The sequence below is a fragment of the Bombus pyrosoma genome, linkage group LG1 (assembly GCF_014825855.1).
Source record: "Bombus pyrosoma isolate SC7728 linkage group LG1, ASM1482585v1, whole genome shotgun sequence".
NCBI classification, from domain to species: Eukaryota; Metazoa; Arthropoda; class Insecta; order Hymenoptera; family Apidae; genus Bombus; species Bombus pyrosoma.
In genome coordinates this window covers 9,447,901-9,464,443 of record NC_057770.1, presented here as the reverse complement: position 1 = coordinate 9,464,443, position 16,543 = coordinate 9,447,901, and the positions used below count along the sequence as shown (strand labels likewise).

General features: G+C 30.2%; 4 protein-coding genes across 7 annotated transcripts in view; 1 reads left to right on the top strand and 3 right to left on the bottom strand.

Moving 5' to 3' along the window:
• Positions 1-4,678, bottom strand: part of LOC122568232 (leishmanolysin-like peptidase) — a 203,400-nt gene extending 198,722 nt beyond the window's left edge. Inside the window, exon 1 of the mRNA XM_043727752.1 lies at positions 4,549-4,678. The gene's annotated coding sequence lies outside the window, so the exon portion shown is untranslated. The remainder of the gene's footprint in view (positions 1-4,548) is intronic.
• LOC122568257 (ferrochelatase, mitochondrial) lies at positions 344-4,694 on the bottom strand. Of its 2 annotated transcripts, XM_043727809.1 has the most exons (9): positions 4,549-4,694; positions 4,119-4,253; positions 3,637-3,829; positions 3,334-3,555; positions 3,102-3,203; positions 1,633-1,798; positions 1,450-1,557; positions 836-1,000; positions 344-754 (listed from the first exon to the last, which is right to left on the bottom strand). In XM_043727809.1, the coding sequence occupies exons 2-9, from the start codon at positions 4,150-4,152 to the stop codon at positions 557-559; spliced, it is 1,188 nt and encodes a 395-aa protein (XP_043583744.1). In that variant the 5' UTR covers positions 4,153-4,253; positions 4,549-4,694; the 3' UTR covers positions 344-556. The 2 variants fall into 2 exon arrangements, with proteins under 2 accessions (XP_043583744.1, XP_043583753.1); XM_043727818.1 differs by lacking the exon at positions 4,119-4,253 and having other exon boundaries at positions 4,549-4,683.
• Positions 4,154-5,773, top strand: LOC122568266 (EEF1A lysine methyltransferase 2). Of its 3 annotated transcripts, none has more exons than XM_043727840.1 (5): positions 4,154-4,321; positions 4,465-4,533; positions 4,608-4,706; positions 5,124-5,539; positions 5,656-5,773. In XM_043727840.1, the coding sequence occupies exons 2-5, from the start codon at positions 4,478-4,480 to the stop codon at positions 5,748-5,750; spliced, it is 666 nt and encodes a 221-aa protein (XP_043583775.1). In that variant the 5' UTR covers positions 4,154-4,321; positions 4,465-4,477; the 3' UTR covers positions 5,751-5,773. The 3 variants fall into 3 exon arrangements, with proteins under 3 accessions (XP_043583775.1, XP_043583781.1, XP_043583767.1); XM_043727846.1 differs by having other exon boundaries at positions 4,154-4,404; XM_043727832.1 differs by having other exon boundaries at positions 4,154-4,533.
• LOC122568286 lies at positions 5,774-11,142 on the bottom strand. The gene is made up of 4 exons (XM_043727868.1): positions 10,431-11,142; positions 9,898-10,047; positions 8,497-8,631; positions 5,774-8,380 (listed from the first exon to the last, which is right to left on the bottom strand). Exons 1-4 carry the CDS (start codon positions 10,573-10,575, stop codon positions 8,304-8,306), a joined length of 507 nt encoding a protein of 168 aa, XP_043583803.1. The 5' UTR covers positions 10,576-11,142; the 3' UTR covers positions 5,774-8,303.
• Positions 11,143-16,543: the final 5,401 nt, after the last annotated feature.

Sequence of the window (16,543 nt, the reverse complement as noted above, 5' to 3'; positions counted from 1 at the left end):
ATTTAATGGAAGTAAGATGTTTTTGGGAAATATGAGAACATTGTATGAAAATATTCTTTTCCCAAAATTTAAATTTAAAAATTGAGAGTATTATAATGTCATTTATGCAAAAGCTAAGGTATAAAGGTATTTTTTATAAATATTCGAAAAATAGATTTGTTCCTAAGTTCAAGATATAATTTATGTTACATTGAAGTAATATTTATTCTGTAATAAATGAATATGTAGAATACCTAGTGCATTTATGATATGACTTATGTTTTTAAAAACATACCAAAGGAGGTAATATGTAAAGAGTACTATATAATATATACTAGAGTTAAGGAAAAAGAAAACAACAATATTTAGAAAGAAATATTGATATTTTATTCAACAGATTATGTTACAGAGATAACCTGTATTTTATACAATTTCTAAATTGTAATTATTAAATATTTAACCTTAATCTTACACTGACATTACTATGAGAAATAGTAACAAATTGTATAAATTATATATTTGGTTTTTACATATACACGATATATTACATGTACGATAAATTAAACATTTTTCTTTTTTAATTTTTGCATATTTCTGCATACCAACTCTTGCTTTTTACACAATTCTTACTAACGCAATGGGGGCAACGTGTTAAAAACATGGGACTCACTGGCCTATTCGATTTAAGGTGAGAAGCAACGATATCTGTCAAAGCTGCTATAAACGTAGGATGATCATTAGGTGCAGCAGTTCTCCGTATTTTGTCAATGCCAAGCTAAATACAAAAGAAGGTAAAAAATATTTCTCCGTAGTTAAATTCTCTTTTTCTGAATTAAAAGTAATATGCAACACTTACTTCCTCAGCTAATTCTTTGCAATACTCAATGTCCAATTCATGAAGAGTTTCAATATGTTCGTTAACAAATGCTACTGGAACTAATATAAAATGCTTTTTGCCTTGCTTTACATACGCTTTTATTGCGTCATCGGTAAAAGGCTCCAACCAAGATACAGGTCCAACCTAAATATACACAGTAATAAATCAGAATATAAATTAGCATAAATTTTAATGTATTTCGTTGTATGTTTTTAACTATTCGATGGAAAGAAAAATGTGACATGTGTTGTTTATTTTCAAGTGAACTATAACGAGGTGCAATAATTGAGACATAATTTCATTTAAAAAGAAATAGACTTTTCCGTAGAAGAGGATATATAGCAACGGTATCTCATTTAGCTTATCAAAGAATCCGTGAATTTTAATGAACCAGTAAATGTCAAAAACCTTGTAATTTTACTCCTAGCAGTTTCACTATGCATCATATATGTAGAGTGACAGAATTCATTCTTTTATTAAGAATATGTCAATACATTGTATATAACATTCCATTTAACAAAACGTGAATAATTTCGAAAACTTGGGAAGCATCACATTTGATAAATAAAATAATACGAAAACAATGTCTGTACCTTTGACTGCCATACCAATTTGTATGGATTACAATATTGTAATTTTTCCATTACTAAGGCAACTGTACCTGCTACCTCAGATGCATAAGTATCGCCCCTAGATACGGCCTAAAATACAATGCAAAACGCAATATTCAAGCAATTATAATACACATCAATTTGCTGTTAGTACTGGAAAGTAACCTTCATTGGTAACGAATGAGCCGAAAATAAAATTATGACATCGCCCCTTATATCCTTAGGGAACTGAGCTAATTCCCCTTTAATTCTTTCTGTAATTGTCTCTATGAACAATGGATGCGTTGCCCATCTATCTATTACGCTCCACTTCATGTTAGGAGGTAATTTTCTGTAAATTATGAATTTCTGAGTACTGTCTAATACATTTTTGCACTGTATCGAGATACTAATTTATCTTATCATTATGTTTCGATAAATATACTTCAGAAAGATTAGTTATGAATATAAAGCAAAATGCGCACTAAAATGGCAGCACATTTTATATTCTAATAAATTCTTCGTTTTAACGTCTGAAGATAATTCTTTGTGCTTTTATGTTTTCATTAATTAAAATATTTATTATGTACATAAATGCACGTTACAGAATATACAATTTTTTATATATCACGAAAAAGAATGAAAAGACATGAAACGATAAGATATTATGATCAATCTCTGTGATTAAATATATTTATTAGATTTCATTTAAAATGTGTGTATATATATATGTGTGTGTAAATTTATTAGCACATTTTTTGCATGTTATTTGTTTTTTATTAGATGTATATATAGCTTAGAATGCTTACAGTGTATGCACGCTATAATAATTGTATACGGCATCTTTATCAAACAAAAGTCGAATTGTCTATGTTTAGTAATGAATCATATAAACACGAATAACATGAATAACATACATGTTTAAAGGTATGCTTCATCTTTAAAAAGTTATATACAATAATTTTTGACATGCTAAGAAAAGATTTTGCATAAAAAATATTCGTTGCATGCTTGATTGCACATCTATGTATATCGTATTGTCCAATCTTTACTTATAAGTAACCTAAGTTTTCTCAACTCTCGACGAAAGTTTCGTGTCGTAAATACGGAGATTTAAAAGACTAGCCGATTGTTTATCGGGCAGTCAAAGAGATTAATTATACCTTTCATACTAGCTAAAGAACATGTTTCAAAAAATCAACTATAGCATGACTTGAGCAAATTAAGTATGACACGGAAAAATATATGCGTGGGACATCTGAAGAAAATGAAAATGTATGAGCTGCCTGAATATTTTTTTTCTTTATAAAATATTACTGAAAGCTCTTTTCTAATTAGTTATCAAATAAATAATCAATATGCAGCGAAAAAAATAAAAATTAAATATTGTGTCAAAGATGATTAATCATATTAAACTAAGTATTATGTAATTTCAAATACAAAACAATTTGTAGAATAATAAATAATTACAATTTTTATATCATACCATGTATGATTATATTTATAAAATATGTATCTTAAAACATGCTGTCACTTTAATACAGTGGTAATACATTTTAACATCTTCACGTATACTTCAAAATGTATATAATACACTAACAGCTTTTAATTCCTTTATTGTAACAATATTGCAAAAAGAATTCATAAGTAACTACCTGTTCAAATAATATTTATATATTTCAATAAAACTCGATCCACTTGTAGCACAACAATATTGAGGATACTGAGAAAAGACAACTGTATGTTCAACTCCATCTCTAAAATGAAAATGTATATATATTGCATAAAAGAAAATTATTTGTTACATTTTATTAACTTTATTCAGTATTTATCTTCATTTGATGATATATTCTACTATCTTTGTATGTTTATATGTAGAATTCTTACTCTTCTATCTTTTGCAATGTATTTTCAGTAAGGGGATTAGCATAACGAAATGCAACATAATGTTTATGAGGTGCAGTTTCTGGTGAAATATTATCCAATTTCTCACACAAAAGTTTACCCTGTGTGTTTGTCCATTCTAAAATGGGAGATTTGCCACCAATTTCTGAATATTTTTTCTGTACCTTGGGAGTACGGGACTTTGCTATCCAAGGACCTAATTGGCTGTAATACATATTGTTACATGGAATCTTAACTTAACATTGATTTGGTTGCTATAAATTATTAAAATTCATCAAACTAAACCTTTGGAATGGCAGTTGAATCATATCACGATCGGTCATTATACGTAATAAATACTCATGCACCTCTTCTAACTTACTGGGACCACCCATATTTAACATTAAGATACCAGTTTTTGGTTTAACATCAGTTTGTTTTAAATTTGTTGTAGAAAATTGACGCCAGGGCAAAATGGAAGATTTTGCACATTGTTTCCCTGAATACCAACATAAAAATATACTTAAAAAAGTAAATACTAGAGCAAAAATTAACAATACCAAACATTATATATAAGAACATACTCTGGTATTAACATCAAAATATTTAATAAATGAAATAGTACTGGACTTCATTTTCATATTCTTATTTTATTACAATATATAATTTGTACATTTTTACTATCTAATGGTTTGCATACGTGTGTGTAAACTACTTTAACTACACAATAAAAAATCTAAAATACCTATATACAAATATAAAGTGTATATAATATATATTTTACTTACCAATTTGAAGTACGTTCATTAATTTACTAACCATCTTTAACAAATTAACACTCTCGAAAAAACAATTTTATCTGTCAAATACTTGCAAAGATTGTGATTCCTGCACAATCACGCTTATGTGGTATATCTTATTCACTGTATCATTAAAATATAGGTTAGGCTTAGGAGTGAGGTTATGTTCGCCTAATAGGATTCCGCATAACGTAAGTAATTATACGTTCACGTCAAATGAAATTTTAGACACGCGTTTTTGTTATAAATCACTGATTTAATGAAAATACAAAAGGTAACTAGGATTAATACATTTAATACATAATATTACGATTTAATCATAATCTTCGTACAGTCAAAACAAAATCATGACAGATGAAAACATCGAAGAACTCGGACCATCGGATTTAGGCACACTTGATTAGTAAGTAATACATACCGTATTCGTAAATGTGAAACACTCGATAAGCATTACTTTATGTCACAATTATGTTTCAGTTGGGAGAGGATTTATTCAGAAGAACTTGATAATTTTAAGGAACACGGAGATGTAGGTGAAATATGGTTTGGTAGAAATAATACACTAAAAGTCATACGGTAAGTTATTCGAACAAGACACGAAAATTTCATGTAACAACACGAAAAGTACATGTATACAAGTACACGTAATTAATACAAGCACTTTTCACGTAAACAGTATAGTATTTTACTCGTGAGACTAGTGCTGCTATCTTTCGTAAGTTATAGCTACCAAAATTTGTATCATTAGAAGGTAAAATCTTTAAATCGCTATTCAAATTCAAATAAGATAATTTCTATTTGTTTTTATACGATTGAGTTCATAATTAGAATAATTATGTATTATAATTATATATGTGTATAGTAATTATATAATAGTAGCAGCTCCTGTAATATTTACTTTACTATAATATTATCTTATTTTTATATATCTTCTTCTTATATTATATATGTTTTTAAATGTATTCCTTATTAATATTCTGTCTAATATTTCAGTTGGATTAATACGCAATTAAAACTTAACAAAGATGACAAAATAGTCGATATAGGATGTGGAAACGGAATGACATTAGTGGAACTTGCAAAACAAGGTTTTGAAAAATTGCTAGGCGTAGATTATTCGGAGAATGCAGTGGACTTAGCTCGTGAAGTACTGAAGGAAAATAATATGTCACACGTCGAATTAAAAGTTTGCGATATACTCGATTCAGAAAATTTTAATTTACCGATTGACTTTAAATTAGTACATGATAAAGGAACTTACGATGCCATCAGCTTACATCCAGAAGATCCTTCGTCAAAACGGCAAAAGTATATAGAAAATATGTACAAAATTCTGTTACCTTCTGGTTACCTAGTTTTAACTTCATGTAATTGGACTAAAGAAGAAATAGAGAAACATTTTCAAAATTGTAAGTTATGTTATTACTCGAAGCTATAATTACATTCGTTAATAACAAATTAATATTTATCGTTAATAACATATATGACAATATTAATAACATTAATATAATTTACAAAATTTTAGATTTTGATATCTTACACGTGCTTCCTGCTGACACATTTGTATTTGGTGGACAAACTGGAAACATTGTAACACAATTAGTTCTCCAAAAGAAATAATAAAAAGATCGATTAACAAAATATATGAAGTATTCCATTTATTTACTTTTTATAATTGACTCGTATAGTCTACAATTAATATGTTATTAAGTAGTACGGTGATACATATGTTCAGAATACAGAAAAAATTTATTAGTGCATAATATATTCGTGCTAATAACATATTCAAATAGTGGAGACGAGTAGTACAGTTCGTTATTATGCTACTATCAATTTACAAACGTTATAAAATGCTATGCATCATAATCGAAATAAATATTGCTGTCCATTTGTGTTCTGATAAATTCGCATTAACGTAAATTATTAGTATACATATTATTTAGTTTTATAGTTATTACATAGTTTGTTTCATACAGTCATTGGTACTTGAGGCATTATTGGCATGTTAAAACTTTATATTATATGTATTTACGTACGTCTAACTGCTACATTGGGATTATCGACTTAAAATTTGCTAGCTGTAACTACGAATAAATCGTGAACGAAAAGGCATTGTTTTTTACTTATGTAGATACTAAATTGAACGATCTGTAATAGTACTTACTATATTCTATTTGATAAAATTGTGTGATAGTAATATCTTAAGTTACAACTTTTTTTATAATATATAGAATGAAGTTGTTATATCATACAAAATTTCATTAGGCACGTTAAATTTTAATAACTGAACATTTTACAGAATTGAAATTTTAAAGAAATATTATTCAAAAATAAAAACTAGTTAACATAAAGTGTCCCAGTGCAGGTGATATAATCAGCTAGGAACCAAGATGAAGAACAAATAAATTTTTTAACTTGGGACACTGCTTTCGTGAAAATTAAATTCGAAAATTTGTCGAATAGATATGACTAATTATCGATCCTACAAGTAATATGATTTTACTTAACATAATGTAGAATAAATTAAGTTAAAACGGAAAATGCAGAATATACATTGCTTTCTTTGTTTAAAGTCACATATTTGAGAAAATTGGACTTGAAATAGAAGTGATCAATAGCCACACTGAGTGCACGTATATATGCTTCATGAATTTTGAAACTCAATTTTCTCGACTACACACGAAATAAAAAAGCATTATTCTCTTCTCCGTCTTTCGCGTATACGATATAATACCTTCCTACCTGATCATATAATCTGTCTTGAGACATCTTGTATATTTATAGTTAGAATTATGTAGCGCTACTGAATCTTTGATACAAAAGGAGTAGATCATAATTTCGCAAATTATATTTGAATGAAATTATATTTTATCATATAACACGATATTATATATATATAATATAAAAAGTCAAATTTTTGTATTCTGTAAACTAGTGCAGATCAGCTTAGATTATTCTAGAAATGAATTGACAAATTTTACATGAAACGAACAAATTCTATCATTACCTTCGATAATTTTCAAAAGAAGAACTGACTTCTCAGTTTAATTAATATAATCATTATATCATAAATATATTATAAAATATTCCAACAAAGTTAAACATAATTATGGTACATATATGTTAATGTTCTATACTCTAAGAAAATTATAAACTTTACATGTACATGCAACTAAATACAACTAGACAACAAATTGCAGAACAAAGTGTTTCGATCATGAATTAAAATTCTTTACTTATATCTAAGTCGTTGATTCTAATATGTCCCGTGAATTACCTAATATTCTACACTAATGTAATTTCTATTGCAAAGTTCCAAGTATTAATTATACTTATAAATATTTAAAAGATAAGAATCAATAATCATAGACATACAATACAGAGATTGAAATTACGGTAAAATGTAGGTAAAACATTTTACAAAACCCTACTACAAAGTTTTACGAAAAAATTGCTCTTAAGTGAAGGATTCATTACATATCCATACTTAAATAACGATATGTTATTGAAATATTTTAATTATCTTTAAGTATCTTAATATACCGTATAATAGACGTTTGCACTATGGAATAAAATTTAATTCTTAACAGTACAAAACAAATCTATGAGAGATTGTCAACATTAAATATGAAATACGTATATTTTAAAAAATTAAGTATTTTGAATTATGATAATACATATGTTACTACATTGCATTACTATTAATTAGAAAATGTAGTGACAACTGAAACAACCATAATCATAACGAAGGTTATAGGACAATTAAGAATTAGAATATATTATGTTTTGTACCTATTGATGTTGCACATATTTTTTCATAAAATGAATTATCCAAAAATACAATAAAATATTTTAAATATACCTAACTAGTATTTATTTTAAACACACGAAAGATATATTTTTAAACACAATTACTTGCAACGAAAATATAATATATTTTTTAAAGTTATGTCGCGTATAAGTAATTTATTACTTTCCAAGTACAGTTATTAAACCCAATAGTAGTTATGAAACACATTTAAAATTTGTACTATAATTGCGGTAAACTTAAGACTATGTTCTAACTCTACGCAACATGGTATTTTTGGTTGATTCATAGTTTAGAGTTTCAGCAATGTTTTAGCAGATTTACAATTTTGAAGAATTTATAAGGTACGTCTTGCAATATTCAAATTAACAGAAATTTTGTTTCATAATACTCAATGTAAGTAATAGAAGTGTTGTGTGAAATATGAGGACGGATGAGCTACCTGTGAAAAAAATTCATTGCAGTTAGAAACTTTTTCAAGTTACATGTAATTCTTAATTTTGCGATTATAGAAATTTTTGCTTAAGAGATGACTCGATTAAGAACGTGATGACATACCATTGCAAAATAATACACCCTCTTCGTTATATCCTTCTTGGCAATAGCAACGTTTTCCGGACATGGAATTGTTCCGTTGTACGCAATGTGCACCCTCAATGCATTCAGAATCATCGTTACATGAAGTATGTAACGCTACAATAGAAATATACATTGATCAGGTATGTTATTAATTAGATATAGAAGTGAATTAAATTTTTACATTTACATTTATATCGTTAGATAACTGTAAGAGCATTTAAAGTATTATATTTGTAATTATATTGTATAAATAGATTTAAATTAATAATAAAAAGATATCGCGCAGGAATATGGATACTGACTAATTCAAATTGAAGTGAAATAATTTTCGAATGAATATTTATCAAACATTCTTTTTTAAGAAAGGGATTATAGAACTTGTGATAAGCATTTCGATAAACAATGTTAGCAATGAATACTTAAATTAAAATACATGTATATTACATTAGATGGGAAATCTTACGCGTAATGATAATTTTATTTCAAAGTTTGACAGATTTAATTTAGAATTTCTATAGTATTCGTATACTGCATATCTTAATGGAGTATTATCGTTTTGTTAAAATCTTTTGGACTTGCTATAATCAATATCTATATATTTTTATCTGTTTTTAGAGCAGAACCATATGTTCCTAATCATCGTAAAAGATGCATTTTAACTTCACGCGGACGCGTAACTTTCAACCATTGTATTTACTATAATCCTGTAATCAATGTAACAACATTTTCAAATTACTTCTCCTCTGATATCCACTAAATTATGCATCTACTACAATAATTACTAATACAAATCTAAAAACGCTCATTCTAAACATTTAATTAAAATCTTAATACGAAGTAATTTACTAAGAATTTAATTTCTTTGCAATTCGAAAATGTAATACGTAATACCTTTAATAGCAATATTCAACTAATTTTCTAATTACGTGATATATCGACTTTTATGTTTGCATCATGAAATAGCAAGAGTATATTAGAAAACAGGTAAATTGGTGTTGGAGTATAGCAAGCTACAATGATATTCGTAAAGCTTTTCAATTTGCATAGATAACCTCGGTGCTGGTACTAATACCATCATATGTTCGCATATTGCAAGAGAGCACGTGAGTATATGCAAATGACAGTAGTACCTTGTGTACGAAGAAATTCGATATGTCCCTCTCTTTTTTAATTAAATCCAAGATTTATTTAAAATAACTATAACATAATCTCCTATGCACGATCTTAAATTCTCAAGTGTATAATTATATAAATTAAATAATAATTATAATAACGATCACACATGTATATAGCAATTAAACCATAATAATTATAAACTACGTGGATCGTCACAAATAAAAAAGTTCAAGTTTCTAAAAATATTTAGGAAGAATAAATTACCTTTGAATTTATTGGTACACGCGCCATTAAGAGGAGCGGAATAGTCTCCACAAAGACAACGTGTTCTTCCGTCACGATGATCCGACATACATGTTGTATTTTGGATTCCAGCGCAATCAGACTCCAATTTACATTCTCGAGCTTTCCCGACTGAAATTACAACCAATCCTTATGCGTGAAAGCGTTTTCTAACTCTCTAAATTTTGCTATTTTATTTGTATTTGTTTAGAAATTATAGATCTGTCCAAGAATGATAACATTCTTTTTTATAGTTTCAATTTGTTTAATACAAATAATACGAAATACGGCGATATATACATTCTTTTGGACAACAGTGCTGTAAAGTATTACTTTATAATCGTACAAAAGTGCATTGCCGCAATTAGCAAGCGGCATCATCAAGACCAACAAGTCACAAGAATTTGAATATCTGAAAAGTTTTCCTTTCAAATGCCTGAGAAAAATCGCACATTTTAATACAATTGAGAGAATTGACAGATTGTTCCTTAAGTTGATAAGTCTCTTTGCTTAACCTGGTGTAGGCGGTGGTGGAGAATTTTGGTTCTGCGTTGGGCTGGGTTTGCCGAATGTCGTAAGGGCCCAAGTAGACGACGGTGATACGAAAAACACCAATAGAAGAAACGTCGCAAGTAATTGAAGATTTTTCGTCTTCTTCATCTTCGCCGGATTTACTTGTTGCAGCTGCGATATATGTACTTAAAACCCGCCGAAATGCCTATTTAACACTTAGCTTGTTCACTAGTCACTAACTTTCGAAGTTACAAAGTTTCGATTGCAAGACAGAAAATCACTTGCTGCTGTTCACCAAGATATCAACCCTGACCGTCTTTTGTTGCAACGAAGTTAACGTCCGCACAAACTTTGCAAATTGCTTCGATGTACACTGATATCTAAATGACTATCGTAGTATCATTACAGGTAATAACGTTTAAGTTTGCAAGAGAAGGTGGAAGAAAAATTTGCTCGCTGTTGCTTTCAAGTTGATTTTTATTTGAACGGAATACTATTACGTTCTATTCGAGAACTGCGTGTTACAAGGACGTTGGAAGGCCTTTTAAGCCTTTGAAGCATCCCCACCCTAACCCCATGTGCTGCCACCACCGAAGTAGAAAGTACTCTACACCAAAACGTGGTTGGCCTACCACACCGTTGAAGAATCGGAGTATGCTTTCGCTCCCTTAAGTTTCGATCGTGGCAGGAGTTGTAGCCAGGAGAAATAGAACGGTTCCGTGCTAGAACAAAGCATCTCAGCTTTAACTTCGTCACGATATATTGTACTTTCACGCTTTCGCCAAACAACTGTTTATTACGTTGAATAGATAGATTTTCGAAACTGCATATTTTCTGAATATTTTCCTACGCACTTTGGGCTGCTTATTTTGGATTAGAATAATATTTAACTATTTAAAGAAATTACCGATGGATTTTTGAAACTGCATATTTGCTACATACTTCGGATTATTAAAGTTGCAATAATGTCTAATAGATATATGTCAAAAAGAAAAAAAATTGCAGAGAGTATCATCATATAATCGAAACATTATATGATTAATTCTAAATACGTTAAATAGATTTTACATTATTATATGCAGTGATATTTTATAAATATTTCGTTACTTGTTTCGAGCTATTGAAAGTTAGAATGCTAGTCAATAAGTATATAGTTAAAAATTGGAACAGATATTGTCAGGTGATTAAAATGTCAAATATTTCGTTCTAATTATTATTCATTATGTGGTATATCGTTATATGTATATGCAGTTTATAATGGTTTATGGTATTAATATGGTATTATCATAATCACTTGTGTTTAAAGCGATTATCGAAGAGCCTAGTATTGTTACATTTTAGCTGGATATCAGAATTTCAATTTTGTTTGTACCGTGTTTTTTCATCCATGAACTGTTAAATTTTCCAGGAATTTTATTACAGTTTCTGCAAACGTCTATTTTTATGAGTGGGTTTAACAAGGGATAATAAAAATTTTCGTCGAACTCAGCACGGTGGTGTTACCGTTCGAAAACTGCACATTTTAAGACTCATGAGATATACTAGATGAGCTCAAATTTACAGCTAGACAGGGTCTGAAAGAAGCAGAATAAAAGTAGTATAAAAAATCATTCTGTAAAAGCACATAACGATTGTTAACGTTTCTTTCAGAGAATACAATTCATAATCACAATAATCCAAGTTTTGGCAGTTTTACCGACGTTTGACAAGTTTCCTTAGATGTAGCAAAGGTTAATTTGATAGGGTTGTATGTGATAAATGTGAAAAAAATCACAAAATTTATCACTGTTTCGAAGGAAGTAGTACACGAAAAGTCGTGTTTCGTTTTACACAGTCACGAAACCTTAACGGTCATACAACTCCCCTATCCATTAGAAGATCAAGCCTCATTTAAAGCTCAGTATCTCATTTAAAAATGTTAATTTCATTCCAACTGATTTTCTGGATAAAAACTTCACTTTTGAAGGTATATATAGTTCAACTATATTTAAATAATTCTAAAAGACTGCCATATATTTCAAGATTTATTTTAAACAAATGTTTATGAATTTTAGCTATAATTTTAGGGATGAAAATGTCAAAAATATCGTAATCGATAAAATGAAATGTGGAACGCCCATTTAACTGATCCAGGATCACTTCGCGTCGAGTCGGTTATTATCCTGGAAATAGGTGTTCTGGGAATTATCAGCTGCCTACATATTCTTGCAGTGGCTCGCGTTAATATCTGTGTATACATTATGAATACATTGCTGTTCCATACATTGCCGTTTATAACAGCATTAACGAATTGGTTGCTTTTTACTCTCTTAACATTGTTATCATGCTTTCGTATTGTTAACAAATTTCTTAAGATTGAGGAAGATACAGAAGAACCGTTACTGACATACGTGATTTTTCATTTGACTACATATATGTTAAAATACTTCTTAACCATTAAAAATCTTTTTCTTGTAATAAAAGAGAATGAGACATCAAAATTCGAGGACCTCGACTTAAAACACTCATTGTATTCAGCAAAATCATATACACGATCTATATACTTAATTTATAAATGCATAAAAATCTGCGGTATAACAATTATAATTCCTTCATCGGACATCGTTGTTTGTTCCTTGACGAGTTCGATAAGTGGAGTTCTGCTGTACACTAACGTTAATTCGCTGAACACTTAACAGTACACCTAGGCTAGACATAAATGGATTTTGTAACTACAAACTGAAATTGACATTTACTAACCGCACGTGTTATAAGGAAACCTAAATTGTATTATTACATTATTTTATTAATGTTTATAATTACAGTTGGCAAATGTTTCGTAATGTACGGACGGCAGTGTGGGTATCGTATTGATTTATAATAAATTACAAGGAATAGGCGGTAACACGACTAGCGAATCACGACAACTTCGACTTGGTAGCCCCCCTAACGTACTTAACATCCCCGCCCACTCTGATAACTAACAATTAGAAGTTAGCAAGATGGTGGTGCAAGTTGACTAGATTATCAAGTATAACATAGAGATGGAAAGAATTTTCCATGAACGGCACAGGCTCAAAGTGTGTACTCTTCACTATCGCTCATCGTCATACGTTGCTACATTGTTTTGTTTGTATATGTGACCACTTTCGGTTAATACGCCTATTTAATTTTACTTACTCCTACTTGAGTTTGTCAAGAACAACCACCAATCGGACCCGCATTTTTTCCGCAGAATTTCTTGCCATCCTCGCGATACCCACGAATTACTCGCGCGCCTTCCCACGAGCTTGCGACGGCTATCGGTATTTAATGTATAAATGTCAGGTTCTGGTACTTTATATGGCGTGAAGGAACCGTAATTTTCGTTCTGTCGTTCTGACTACTCTGCTAGTGGTTTTATCGATAATCCTGTTATCCTTGCAATGTTTAATTTTATTCGGGACACATTCCTCTTGTGGCGATACGACGATTTACGCGGTCAATTAATGCGTCGAATAATTGTGGCGCGTCTTTTTGTGGAATTCTTTCGAGAATACTCCGTCATAGCCTTCCGGATGTCTTGAAAGTTGTCGTTTTACCTTCGTTGTTATTTGAAGCCGTCGAGACAAGATGAAATTGCACGGTACTAAGTCTGACGAACGAGGTGGATAGTGCAACGTTTTAATTTGTTTGTTTTCGAGATAAGCAGTTCATACAATAGAAGCCGATTTTGCGACGCGTGAACGAACCCTACTCTGATGAACATTGTTACAACCCTGCTTCTAGTGATATAATCGCCATAAACGTTGATATCGCCACTGACTTTTTGTAGTCTTCAGGACTTCGGTTATTTTCCGGAGAAGACTATGTATATGTATATTTATGGGAAAGGGACGATCAACGAGAACTTCCAAAAATTATCTTTAATGTACGTCTTCTTGGTGGCTAGCTAAGTCCATTAGAAAGTAGCACACTTTGAAACACTGTATCATTAAACATTAAAGAGGCGTTATTGAATTAGACTTCGCTCATATTTGTAATCATTGCAAACACTAATTTTTCATCTATTCATCTAGGTATTGGATAATAGTAAATTCCACCTGCTTAACCTTATCAATCTCTGTCTAAGTTAATAATATTATAATCTAAGTTATTTCTTTGCGTTTTCGAGTTATTACATTTTTTTGATATTACGGTATTTTGTATCGACCAAATTAAACAATTTACTCTTGGCAAGCGTACAAGGAGTTTCCTGCTATCTTCTATAAATAAAGAAAGTAAACGGTATCAAAGTAACTGTAGCTGACGATTCAATTGGTTTGAACATAGCAAATATGCATGCCCGAAATACGTATACGAAAGTTGAGAAATTTATAACGTTGTTCCTACTATCTTATGGTTGAAATTTGCAGAATTGTGTGTTCATGCACGCTAGGTATATTGTACTACCTTCGAGCATCAATTACTACATGCTGTCGACATATCACGAAGATTTCGTAACAGTCGGGCCTGTCTCGTATTTTCGAAAGAAGAAGGTATCGGAAGTGGATCGTGAATATTCACGTGGTTCGTTTGCGTGTTTTATTGAACGAGTAACAATTACCCCGACATGAACAAGATAATTGATTTCTATATAATTTATGTACATTCTTAATCAACATATGTACATTGGAATTCCCGTAACATTAATGTCTAGGTTCACGTGTCTTGTAGGATTGAGAAGAAGAAGGTCACTGAGAGCAGCTAATCTGTTTCTTCCTATTCCACCTTGTACAATGGAAAGCGAAAGAATTGAAATAGGGGAAGGAAAACGTATTGTAGGATTGGAAAGAAGAAGGTCACTGAGAGCAGCTAATCTGTTGTTTCTTTCTATTTTACCTTGTACAGTGAAAAGCGAAAGAATTCAAATTGAGAAAAGAAAAGATATATACAAACATGAAACCTAATCTGTCGAACGTTGTGATCTTTATTTTGATAGAACAAAATGGATCATACGTAATTCGATAAAATAGTATAAAACGGAAAATATTGTGCATCCATTATTTCCTTATAAAACGAAGAAACTTTTTGGACGACTTAATATTTGAAAATTGAAAAGACGTTGGGAAATATTCAAAGAGGAGAGAAATGATGAGTAATACACGCTGTGAATTGTAAATGGTTTATTGTTATTCGAAAGCTAGTGAGAAAGGCGACCCTTGTTCACGATTGTCCTTCTTCCGGAAAGCAAAGCATAGTAAACTCATTATTTCAAAGTTAATTCAGAAATAGGTACATTTGAATGGTTGAAGCTCAACTCGAGACTCGTGTTACTCAGTTGTTGCATATCGCGCTTAGAACAGAATATGTTAACCTTTAGAACCTATAAAAATAGCAGAATGCCATTAACGAATCAGAATTTGCAAGTGTTGTGTATTGTAATACGTATGCCAGATATCATGAAAGCACGCGTAACCCTAAATTCTTGGTTGCTTGACAAACAATCACTGCAATCTTTCTTTCTTATTCTTTGTTAGATTGATAATGGTAATAATGTGGAAAATGTAATGGGAAGGAAATATGTAGAAAGATTTCTAGTTTGAGTGCTCGTTATAGTTTCAAAAGAAATTGAATGTCTCGCGAAATGTTGAATTTTCAACGATATCACAGTATATCTTTTACAGTGCTGTGAATAATTATAAACTCAGATATATTTTCTGCATTATTGTTTCAATATTTCCAAGAAACCAGTAATCCTGTCTGGTTATGTCAATTGAATGGCGAATTATTAATAAATATTATTACCTTTCATAACTGAATCTAGAAGATAAAAAAACAAATTTTCAGCGAGACATTGCTCCTATTTATATAACTGCCACTACGAAAAACGTGATTTCTAGACTTCAGAATAAAATTATTATCCTGGTCAGCATTGAGTTCTGATCTGAACCCGACCAAGGATCTGTAGCGAATTTTAGCAAGAAAAGTTAACGAGTTCATGAGAAGACACCTATAGAAAATATCGTTGAACTTACAAAAAAAAGTATAAAATCCACGTGAGCGGATATTACAAATGAAACTTTAAATAAGTTAGCGGATAGCCTATCTAACAGATTACTAGAAGTAATGGAAAATGAAGAAAAATCCACTAGATATTGAACGAAAACTGAACAAA

Excerpts from the sequence above, each read along its gene's own strand:
- LOC122568257 (XM_043727809.1), bottom strand. The coding sequence starts at position 4,152 with ATGGTTAGTAAATTAATGAACGTACTTCAAATTG. Across the intron at positions 1,558-1,632 it reads CTCATTCGTTACCAATGAAG|GCCGTATCTAGGGGCGATAC; the intron begins GTTACTTTCCAG and ends ATTGTATTTTAG. Across the intron at positions 1,001-1,449 it reads AATTGGTATGGCAGTCAAAG|GTTGGACCTGTATCTTGGTT; the intron begins GTACAGACATTG and ends GTGTATATTTAG.
- LOC122568266 (XM_043727840.1), top strand. The coding sequence starts at position 4,478 with ATGACAGATGAAAACATCGAAGAACTCGGACCATCGGATTTAGGCACA. Across the intron at positions 4,534-4,607 it reads GATTTAGGCACACTTGATTA|TTGGGAGAGGATTTATTCAG; the intron begins GTAAGTAATACA and ends ATTATGTTTCAG. Across the intron at positions 4,707-5,123 it reads AATACACTAAAAGTCATACG|TTGGATTAATACGCAATTAA; the intron begins GTAAGTTATTCG and ends CTAATATTTCAG.
- LOC122568286 (XM_043727868.1), bottom strand. The coding sequence starts at position 10,575 with ATGAAGAAGACGAAAAATCTTCAATTACTTGCGACGTTTCTTCTATTG. Across the intron at positions 10,048-10,430 it reads TCCACCACCGCCTACACCAG|TCGGGAAAGCTCGAGAATGT; the intron begins GTTAAGCAAAGA and ends TTGTAATTTCAG. Across the intron at positions 8,632-9,897 it reads GTGTACCAATAAATTCAAAG|CGTTACATACTTCATGTAAC; the intron begins GTAATTTATTCT and ends TTTCTATTGTAG.